Source organism: Cinclus cinclus, chromosome 1 (genome assembly GCF_963662255.1).
Source record: "Cinclus cinclus chromosome 1, bCinCin1.1, whole genome shotgun sequence".
NCBI classification, from domain to species: Eukaryota; Metazoa; Chordata; class Aves; order Passeriformes; family Cinclidae; genus Cinclus; species Cinclus cinclus.
In genome coordinates, this window is record NC_085046.1 from 15,610,827 (window position 1) to 15,622,440 (window position 11,614).

The window sequence follows — 11,614 nt, forward strand, 5'->3', positions numbered from 1 at the left end:
TCTCCCTCTCAGAATTTCAGAGAGACATAATTGCTGGACTTCAGAGATATTATAGGCAAAGGGAGTGTGTGTATATATCCAAAAAAGGTGTGTCATACCTGGGCACTGGATTTGCTGAACATTCATGGTATAGAGAATATTTTATCTTTTGCTTCTCAAAGCATTTTGTCTTTCCATCAGTTGATTACTCCATTGGTGTGCAATAATCCTGTTGCTGTTTGGAAGGGTGGAATTGACCATGCTTGGATTTTAAGAAAGCATTGAGCAGCATTCTTCACCAAAAAACTGTTAAAGAAGTTAAAATCATATGTGATGAGAAGGCAGAGTCCTAGAGAGGATAAATAACTGTTTAAAACTCAGAAATCAACGTGTAGGAATTAAGATGAAGTTTTGGAGCCAGACGATCTTGTAATTTAGTATTTCATAAATGATAATGGGAAGGGTGGTAAATGGTGAGGTTGCAAATGCTGATAATACAGTTCTCCATGATAAGTGCAGATAGAGACAATTGCAAACTGCAGTTCACAGTGCAGAACCATAGAGATCAAATCTCCTGTGCAAATATGTCACAGCTCAGCGCAACACTTTCTACTTTCATGGATTTATTACACTGAACAACTTTGCACACTGCACATGCAGCAGGTGCAGATGCACTGCCAGCACCTATTGGTTAGAACTGAAAAGATGTCCAAATGTTTGGGTGAGGCAATAAAGTCCTTGCAAACAATTTGGACAGAAAAATTTTCAATGTAAGGTACAGTTAGGGACACCATGAAGCCTTGACTTTGCTTCTGATTCATCAGGCTGTTTCTGTTAATCTTTCTGCTCTTGGTCTCATAATCCAAGAGTCCTCATAAAATTTGCAGTTATATGTAGGTGTTACTTATCCTTAAATTTTTGTTGACATCCTGGAGTGTGGGGGGAGAAACTGGTAGTCTGTTTAATTCTTCTGCATCAGAAATGCATATGAGGGAATTGTATTTTGAGAAACCACTCTTTCACAAAATTTACAATATTCTGCGTAAAATACTTCTGTTCAGAGAAGGATGTTACGTTCCTTAATTGCCATCATGAATCAAGCCCATGATGCACTGTTTAAATGAAAAAGTGGCATGTTTGAATGGGGAGCTGATGAAGTAGGGAGTACATTCCCTGTGTGGGAGTAGTACTTAAATCATCTTCCACATACTGTTTTTATTAGGTGGCAGAATGCCTCATACATACTCACCCAAGAATGCCCAACGTGTGGTCAATAATATTATTTTGCTTGCAGTAGTGTTGTGAAATAATGTCTTGTGTAGCTGATTGGCTCCAACCATTTCATCCTACTTGAGAGACAAAGTAGCCACCACACCAGTTTTAAATCATGGTTCTTTCTACCTTTTGCAATTGCATTCAGGTAGAAAGTTCACATGATTTCTTTTTTCCTGTGTTAAAGCACAAAGTTGCATGGTTTTAGAAAATTAATTTTCACATCTTCCCCCGCATGCTTTAACCAGCTTTAGCAGAGCTTTTATGCATGTGGTACAACCTCCACTTGCCCTCCACTTGCACAACTATAACTTTCTTTTTATAGAACTAAAAAAGCTGAAGCAAATGAATAAGCCAAAAACATTTCCAAAACCTGAAGCTTGGAATTGAAGTTGACAAGTTAATAAAAAAAAATAAATAAATTGAGGAACAGGTTTTTGTTCTAATGAGAGAAAAGTTTTAACTGTTATTAATGAATTTTTCATTCCCTATTTCATAGTTATATCTTTAGAGAGGGAAGGAAGCAGATCAAGGTCTCCAGTATTTCTGACATATAAAGGTCAGACAGGTATTATTGCTTGCTTGTTTGCATACAACACAGTATTTTTAAAGTCTCTGATCTCACAAAGCTTCCAAAAGCCAGCAGCTATTCAAGCACTTTGTGGCCAGAGTCCTTGAGTGGCTTTGGAGAGACATTCTGCCTATTCTTGAAAAAATATCTAACTGCCCTCTAAAGAACTGTATGCAAATACAAATACTTTGGTTGAATATGGCCTGATTGGAGTGCTAATTCAAGCAACTCCTGTTGTTTCCATCACCAAAAAACCAAAGCATTTATCTGTCACAATTTATCTGTACCTGGTAATGTTATTCCTCAACACAGACTTTTTAAATGTACACAAATTTCCAGCACTTGTAAATATATTTTAAGACAGCTAACCAAATTGTTCATAAAGAAATTTGTGTTTATTATAGGTAAGAAGATGACTCCTTATTATAAAATAATTTCTTTTTCTCTAATAACAAAAGAAGCAGTTTGAGAATCTTGAGAAGTAAATGGTATCTAACATGTAATTTTCTGATATCATACATTTAGACTTGCTAATATGAATGAACATCTGGACTGTATGCGTACCCTTGCCCACAGCCACAGATCTTTCCTTGCTTCATCACATTCAGTTTCATATTTGTATGAATAGAGCTGATCTGTGTTCATACCATCTATACATTTATTTACCCTGTGTTCTAATTGAATATTTTCTAGTATATTTACTAGTCTAAAATCAGATTATAAGTCGAACAGTACCACTTATTTTCAGTTTATGTAAATGTATGCACTGTTGCCACCCCCACATCCTAAACCATAAGACTATAGAACAGTTTTCTTGTGTGCCACAGAAAAAAAAAACAAACAAAAAAAACCCCCAAAACAAACAAAAAATAACCTTTAAAATATACTGGCTACTTATTTCAAATAAATGTTATTGTACAAATTCACAGGGAGAACCTCCTGCTTTTATCCCCAGACTTTGACTTGTAAGGTTTACTAGCCCAAGCACCTCGCTGATTTTGATCATAGTGATCATATGTAGGAAGAGAGACTGACCCTTAGAGCATGGGACCTAAAGCTATATTAACTTTAGGGATCAAAATCACTACTTGCAATTGAATACAGAAGAGAGTTTGGAGTCAGTTCATGCATACCAGTAGATCGAACATACTTTTAAAATACTAGTGCAGTCTGATTATGTTCTCAGATCCCTATTCACAGGATAAGATGCACTTGAGAGAAACATTGCAAAATCTGTTAGAAGTTTGGAAACTCTAGTGTCCCTTTACTGCAGTTCAGTGTTGTCTTCAAAGACATAATAGAGTGCATTTCAGGAATATCAGAAAAACCAAAAGGAAAAGAACACATCATGTTTTCAGGACATCTCTGAGAATTCGGGCAGAACCCTTCAGAATATTATGGTTAATGGACAGCTGAAACATCATTTTTTCCCTCTGACTTGCTGCTGATAGTTTATTTGCAACTGCCCTTGATTAACTTTCATATACTCTTCATATGATTGCTAGAGATAGACAAAATTATAGTGTTCGTATCTATCCATAGTAATGTTAAAATTTTGAAATAAAACTGAATTAGCAATTCTTTCTCAATTTCCTGTACTACCTCCTCAATATTGTTTGAGAAGGAAAGGAAAGGTAAAAGTCATGCTCTTCCAAAATGAAAAGGATAGCAAAGAGTGAAAAAGCAGGTAAGTAAGGAAAAGGAGCAGGAAACACAAAAAAGAAAGGTTGATCAGGCTTGCAATGGTATAAAGGAAGGGCAGTCCTCAACATGTTAGTTACTGAGACAAAGTAAATTATGAAAGGAAAGGGATATCTGTGACATAAGTTTACAGTTTTGAATGTTCATTCCATATAATAAGTAAGCAGACTCATAATTTATTCTGAATGAAATTAATTTCCATTGAAATGAAAAAAAAAATTTTGAGGTGTCATTCTGTTCTAATTACTAAAAAAGTTCTTTATTCTTTCTATGCAAATAAAAGCCTTTTATATGTTAATCTTCTTATGAAAACTACTATGAAATAAAAATAAAGTACAGAAAGTGGTTCGGATTAAAATATGCTGTGAAACACTGGGCGTCATCACTTTTGGATTATCAAATATGCCTACTGTTTTTTATGGGATGAATTTTATATCCTGTAGGACTGATGATTGAATTCTTTCTTAATATTGCACCAAACATCTTACAGCTGAATGTAGATTCAAGCTGTCTGTCTTCAAGGTTTCCAATTAGTTCCATACAATCATTCATTTTAAACAAAGATTAGAATTAATTTTGATTACTAGTTTTATTTAGCTACTTCACCTCTGCATGATATTTTTATAGGTAGTTAGATTTACACCTGAAATAGTTGTCAATATTCCTCTGAAATCCTGTAAGTAGCGAATTGAAATGGGAAAACCTTTAAACTTAGAATATTTTAAAGTGGTCTGCAAGTTTGCAGTTTTTAAACTATTCTGCATTTCACCATTTGAAATTTTGTTATTTTCTCCTTGTCACTGATATTGACAGTTCTCTGCCTATGTATTGTGTCTTTGCAGAGAAGGAGGGCTTCTTTCTCTAAATAACTGTATAAGAAAAAGACAGTAAAACAGATGAGGGGAAGAGAGAGCTGTATAGCTGTACAGTAGAGTATATGAATATTTTGATGCTATATAAACATTTGCAAGTATGTGTGTATGTACTGTATTATAATTCCCTTTCGGCATATATAGGTTGTATGTCTCCAAAGTAATGCAGTGCAACATTTAACCCTATTGGAGAATATGACAACTGTATTCTTATTTTGTATGTTATTATTGTGTAGTCAAGAGATTTCTTTTCAAGAGTGCTGCTCCCATTCAGATGTAGAATAAATATGGTCCTTGTCACAGATGCCTTTCAGTTTAGTTGTGACAAAGGAGGGGACTAAACAAAATAGACAAAAATGGGCAGACAGCAGGTAGGAAAAATAGAAAAATGAAGCTGTACACAGAAGGATTTTAAACTTCAGATCTATCATGGTGTAAAATCAGTTGTAGCTTGCTGAAACTGCTTATCCTAATGAAATAGTAAACATCACATGGTAAAGTACCACTAATCATATGTTCAGAATACTTCGCTGGCTCTATCACCTACTCCTCATTTCCCCACATTTCCTGGCATTTTGTGAGATTCATCTTGGCAACAGTCATTCTGTGCCAGGTGGTCACATAAGAAAAATTACTTGCCAAGGACAAATTGCCTGTCTTACGTCCTGAGACAGTTGAAATTATTTAAGTGCACAAAAAACTGCTGACAAGTTTGTTCTCATCCTAACTTGGGGTCCTGCACCTCTTTGCAGGAAGTCCACAGGTTTTCCAGCTCCTGTACTCTTTCTGAGGGAGGATGGGAAACATGAGAAAGAAGAGACAGTTCCTGGCCAGCCTGCTGGCTCCCACTGTGTTTAGGTGTACCTTAGCCCAAGCTGCATCCTTTGGACCTCCAGATACTCCCCAGCCATTCTTGAGTGGCTTTTTCCATTTCCAAAAGTTGCCATTTTCCTGACAGAATGGAGATGTGCTTCATGGAAGGGAAAAAAGACAGAAATAGGACAAGAAAGGAAAAGAAACCAGATGTAATCTTCCCAGAATTTCTCCCACCCTAGCCAGAGAGCTTCAGTTTCACCTCTTTACGTTCAGAATGAGTGAAGTAGGCTGCACCAGGGGCTGCTCTGACTTTAGTCCCAGGGAGGAGACATCCTGTGCAAGGGGGAATCAGCACAGTGAGTGTCAGCCCTGCCCATTTTTTGTCTTCACTCGAATTTCTTAGTACTGTATTTTTTACAGCTGCTAGCTCAGAGTGTTCCCTGGTGCATGAGACTGTAGTTTGAAATCTGTTCTCTTCGTGGCACCTGAGGAAAAAAAAAAACCTAACAAAACACTTCAGAACTTACATGAGCATCTTCTTCTTAAGAGTCTGGGTATGGTACATGTTGTCATATCCTTTTGTTCAGCTGAAAATGAAAATCAGGAAATTGGCCTAAATTTTAGTTTAGAAACAGTGACTTAGCTTAACCTTCATTATGCTTTGATTGTGGAGTATGTTTTATTATTTATAATTTAATTTTATGAGAAGTATTTTCATAGGAATATGTGTAACGTAACACTCAAACTAGGTGCTTTAATATTTTCCAGTGTGCACTATGGTGTTGAAAGTTAGAAAATGCTGGCTGGATCTAGACTGATACTTTCTTGGATAAGCTTCTACCATATGCTTTTATTTAAAGTATTTTTTTTCTTTTAGGTTAGATTTATAAAAAACATGTGAAAAATGTCTTTAAAAAAATGTTACACAATTAGAAACTCACAGTGCTAGAAATTTAGCATCCTTCAGGAAATGTCACATGTAAAAGAAGCCAGATACTAAATCTGAATTTAAAAAAAAAAAGCAAGTCCTACCACCAACTGAAAATGCTATGTCAATCTACAAGATGTTGTACTGAAGTCTGTGTGTCTTTAGTTCCAAGAATTTTAAGCTCTATGTGAACTCTGACTAGCTTCCCAGTATAGATATGAATCTTGTTGGAGGACTTTGTCCGTATTTCATTCTGATTAGAAAAATTTAAATGAAATTTGTTTTACACAATGGAAAACCTAAAGAAGCTAAGACAAAAAGGGCATTAAGTATTTTTTTATATGGTTAGTCTTTATTCATAATTTTCTTTCATGTTCACAGGACTCTGGGGTATTGAATAGGCTGATCTTTTATCTTGTTTTGTGTGAGCAGGGGAGCCTCTTTTCAACAGCCTTGTTCTACACTTTCCATTGTTTTAGAAAACTTGTTATGGACACATCACATGAATAATCCCTTATTTAAAGATTATTCCATGCAAAGGTCCATACTTCCTGCAAACATACCCTATGCTTCCTGCTTTCCCCTTCTGAGTCTGGAAGCTGCAGTGACTGTGGCTGAAGGAAAGTGAGTAATTCTAAGTTATTGAAACCAGTACATGGAGACCATCTGAGATCTTTTCAGATGTAGAGTTTGTTGGTACAATACTTACCTCTACTTTTTCTGCTTTTAAATCCCCTTGGGCTACTTCTTTTGCAGAAGTGAGAAATTCTAGAAAAACATCACTGTTTACAGTGATACAGGCTAGAGATAAACATGCTGAGGTTTTGTAGAAGCCAAGCAGAACATTAGCCAGCAATGTGTCCTGACAGCAAAGAAATCACAACTCTGGACTTACAGCAGGAGCACAGCCAGTAGGTTGGGGGAAGTGATTATTCCCTTTAGTACACATTAGATCACACCTAGAATTCTTCACTCAGCTTTGGTCTTCAGTGTAGGGAAGATATGTACGGATAAACCATAATAGGTTCAGCAGAGGACCACTGGGATGGACAGAACCTGAAGCACAGCATATCTGCTGTGAGGAGACACTAAGGAAACTGGGCTTTTTCAGCCTGGAGCAGAGAGAGCTTTAAGTGAACTCAGTAGCAGCCTTGCAATTCCTACAGGGAGTTCAGTCAAAAAGATGGAGCTGGGCTTTTCCCAGCAATGCATGGCAAGAGGGTGAGAAACAGTGAGCATAAACTAAATCAAAAGTAACTGAGCACAGGGAAAACCTTTTTCTCCATCAGGCCAGTCAAATATTGCAATAGGTTGCCAAAGATGTGCCATCTCTATTCTTGCAGTTTTTCAAGATCAGACTTAAAAACTCTGGGCAACCTGTCTGAGCCTTGTATCTGACTTTGCTTTGAGCATGACACTAGGCTAGGCACCTCCTGAGAGCCCCTCCATTCTGGATTACTCCATGACTGTGTTGTCATAATAAAGTATCACAATTTTGGGGTAGTAATAGCAAAATCTTAATTGTTCTGGATGTTTAAATGATTTGGCTGTGCATTGCTTTTGGAATCCAGAAATGCTACATATGCCCTGTACATTCTCCCAACAGCTTGTATTTGTGCTTATTTGCTGGTATAACGTGCAAACTGTGCAAAGATATTGGACTCTAGCCTTAGAATATAGATACCTGCCAACAGAAAATGAAGCTACATGGTGCTGCAAATGCTTTCTCTGTCTATGGAAAATACCTTTTATGTGCCAGAAAGAAGCATTTATACCACATGCTTTTTTTACTGCTTCTCACATCTGTTAACATTTACATGTGTCAGAAAACAATACCTGAATGGTAAAGGGAAGGGATACATGAAGTTCAAGGGTATTAAATCAAGAAAAATGGCATGTCATATTGTGCTAGTACATTGGAATAAAAGAAAAGGAAAAAGGAAAAAGATTTCTTGGACTTGTCAAATATACCTAATATGTGGGTGTAGTTTGTATATACTATCTATGAATGCATTTCCATACCTGAATTGAATGACCCCAATTGTCAGTAAATGGAGCTGAACTCATGAAAGGGACAAGGAGTGATAATCAGGAGGTGAAAGAATTATAAATGTCTTGGTTTATTAAAAAAAATTATTTTTTTACTTCATTTAAGGCAGGATTTATATCAAAATCTTCAAAGTTGGATTACTAAATACAGAATTACCTACTTCTATTGAAATATTTTGCATTTTTTATAATTTTCTCTTCAGCTGTCTTTTTGTTAGTACAAAAGGAGTAGTTTAACTGACAAATGTTGCTGTATATCCACAGTCCTTAGAGGCAGCTACTGTATTGGGCAGTGTTTCCAAGAATAGCCCTTTGAAGTCTCACTGTGAAAATCCTGAGACACAGTGTAGTAGATTTTGTATGACGTGGCAGTTCTTGCGGATGTTACCACTGGCAAGTGATTTAGAAGAGCAGCAAATCAGAGAGAAACTGATCCATGATCCCCTGAACACAGAAGGAAAAAAAACAGTATTTGATACCTTTGTAAAAATTGGTGTTTGCATTGGTTGCATATGTACCTCTAGTTCTTTAGGTATCTATTTGGGTCCTTTTTACCAGTTTCATGCAGGATTCTGTTCTTTGATGCCTCACCCTGATTTCCAAAATGCACCTGCAATAAAGAACACAGACCCTCCCCTACAGCTATTGTCATTGCTTAATATTGAGTTCTCAGTGGAAAGTGACAGAAAAATACCTATTCTCCCATGTCTTTTGAGCCTAGAAAGAAGTGATGGCTAAAATAAGAGATAATTAACCTTGAATTGAGTCCTACCTAAAGTGTAGTCATAATAAAGACAAAGGTCAATTTTTTTGTTTTTTTCCTATGTTCCTACTAGATAATGTATCTCCAAAACATTATTTTTGATTAACATCTGCTCTTCGACATGGATACAAGTCTATCTGAAATTATGGGCATTCCACACTCACTACACTGAAAAAGCCTTGCATTAGGTCTGTGAAGATGCAATAAATAATCACATAAGGCATATGGTTTCCTTGTCCCCAAGTTTAAAACCTAGAGCTTTACCAAAACCACCATATGAATGGCACATACATGCTTTTTTGGGGTTCAAGTCAGGGATATGAAGGATCTATAGCAGTTCTCTTCTGTTAGTTGCACAAGAAAGTTGAGAGGCTCCCAGAGAATCACTTGGTAATATAAGCTGATGAGAAATCAGCTCTTGACAAATGGCAAAGAACGATCTTCATCCAGCAGTATTTCTGAAGAAAAGAAGTTAAGCATTTGATAAGCTTGCATTCTGGTCTTTGTGCTTTGTAAAGCTGCTTTGTCACTACAGATAAACCTGTGGTCTCCTTGGTCTTATGTCCACTTGAAATCAATGGTGAACCTTGCATTGACTTCTCTGATTGCTGACCCTGGCCCAGGTTTTGCACACTAATGAAGTTTAGAAACATAAACCTTTCTCATATAATTTCTTCTCATGTCATTTTAACTCTGGCCTATCCTTTCAGAAGGGTTCATATTTTAAGAGTTATACCTAGCTACTTGTACCTAGATATCTGATTACAGTAATGGAAATTTTAAGAAGAATTGCTAGAAAAAATTATCATCGATGCTTAATTGACATAATACTGTTTCTGACATAATTCAAGCCTATCACAGACAATCTTATATGTTGCATCTAGGGGTCAAAGGGTGAAAGGTGACTGGAAAGATGCTTGTTTTGTACATTTGGCTAACACAAATACTTCCTCAAGTACAAAATGCTTTGATCAGTCTAAGTAAATGCCATATGTGTGCAGCTGTGGCCCATGCCTCACGACTGCTGGAAGGTTAGGAAAAGGTAGCATATGAATTTGATGTCTGCATTCAATTTATGCTTTTATATTTAGCAGTTCATAATTTTGTGTAATATTTTAGCTGTATGAAAAATATGCACCAGAGTTGAGTGATAACAGATTTCTCTGTGGTTTAACTCAACATTGTTTGGGTGAATACAGATTCCTAAGTATTGCAGACTGAAAATACAGGTTTTAATTAGAGCTGTCTGAGCTTCAAAATACCTGAACGCACATTAAGCCTGGCAAAATTTCAGAAATCTGGGGGTTGCATGGAGTTGATTTAAGCTAAGAAAGACTCTTCTCCTTTCCAGCTATATTGCATTTGAAGTTGCATCACTGACTTGCAACACACTGAAGTGAGATCCAAACCCATTATTAATGGTTTTCTGATATGTAAAATGTTTTATCACCAAGGCCTGTCTTGTCTCATACTCATGTTAAACAGTACCTTACTCCCAGGGAATTTCCACTGAAAATTCTGAATTACTTCCAGGATAAAGGATCTACTACACATGACTGAAAAGCTGAATTAACTCCAAAAGTTTGGTGCCTTTCTTGAGCTTTTGTTTTTCACTTTTGCATGCAAATGTTAAAGACTAATATGCCCAGATCTATATCTCTCAAGATATTTAACATGAGGACTTTGCTGTGACAATAAAGAAACCTACTGCAGTCAATGGGACACAGGGACCCATTACATTAATTCAGTTTCATGATCAAAACCAGAGGGGAAAAAAAAAAGCATGGATTTGTTTATTAAAAATATTGAGCATGTACAATTATACTGGTATACTTTGGGGGGGAATTGTGACTCACATGACTCGCATAAAGCATGTGCAATTTCTCCTTACAACAACAAAAATACAAGTCACAACCAATAGACAGACATAGTGCAATAAATAAGAAATGCAGAAAATAAGACATTAAAATATAAATTCACAGGTACAAATATGATAAAATATAATGCATTGGACTTTTATGTGGATGTTAATAGATATATGCATACAAAAGTATACATGTAGTAGATACGTGCATATGTATAATGCAGTGTTGTTAATATGATTTTAAGTATTTTATTTATCAGATGTGTGGGTTAATTCATGCAGTTGTTCTAGATATGATTTGAACGTTATTGAAACAGGACACTGATTTGTTTTTTTTCTCCCCTGTGTTTTTGCTAGCTCCTACTGGCCATGGTAGGCTCTACAGATGATGCTCTGCAGGAGGCAGCAGCTGGTTGCATAGCAAACATTCGCAGATTGGCTCTGGCAACAGAAAAAGCAAAATACGGCTGATGCTTCAGCAGCTTGTACCAACACACTTGTTTTGCAATTCAGTTACATTTAAATACACAATTACTCCTTCTAGCATCTGTATTTCACAGAAGAGCTCATCTATCTGAAGATCATTTAATAAAAACAAATCTGTGGAAACTTACATTTGATTTTACGCAACTGGTTTGTCACCTCTAGATTTGGTAAAACACTCATACCTAATTTTGTGTCTTTTAGCATTACATCCATCAAAAGACCATCAGTTAAGATATGTCGAAGACATTTTCTACAATTGATATGCTTTTATTTTAATTCATTGCAAATATACATGTTTTTGCCCTTATCTGTG

At 36.2% G+C, this 11,614-nt stretch overlaps 1 protein-coding gene across 3 annotated transcripts in view; it reads left to right on the forward strand.

The window, feature by feature from the left end:
• ODAD2 (outer dynein arm docking complex subunit 2) overlaps positions 1-11,286 on the forward strand; it is a 70,646-nt gene extending 59,360 nt beyond the window's left edge. For all 3 annotated transcript variants that reach the window (XM_062494130.1, XM_062494139.1, XM_062494127.1), the window contains exon 19: positions 11,173-11,286. In XM_062494130.1, coding sequence (XP_062350114.1) covers positions 11,173-11,286 — 114 coding nt within the window. The remainder of the gene's footprint in view (positions 1-11,172) is intronic.
• The last annotated feature ends 328 nt before the right edge of the window (positions 11,287-11,614 follow it).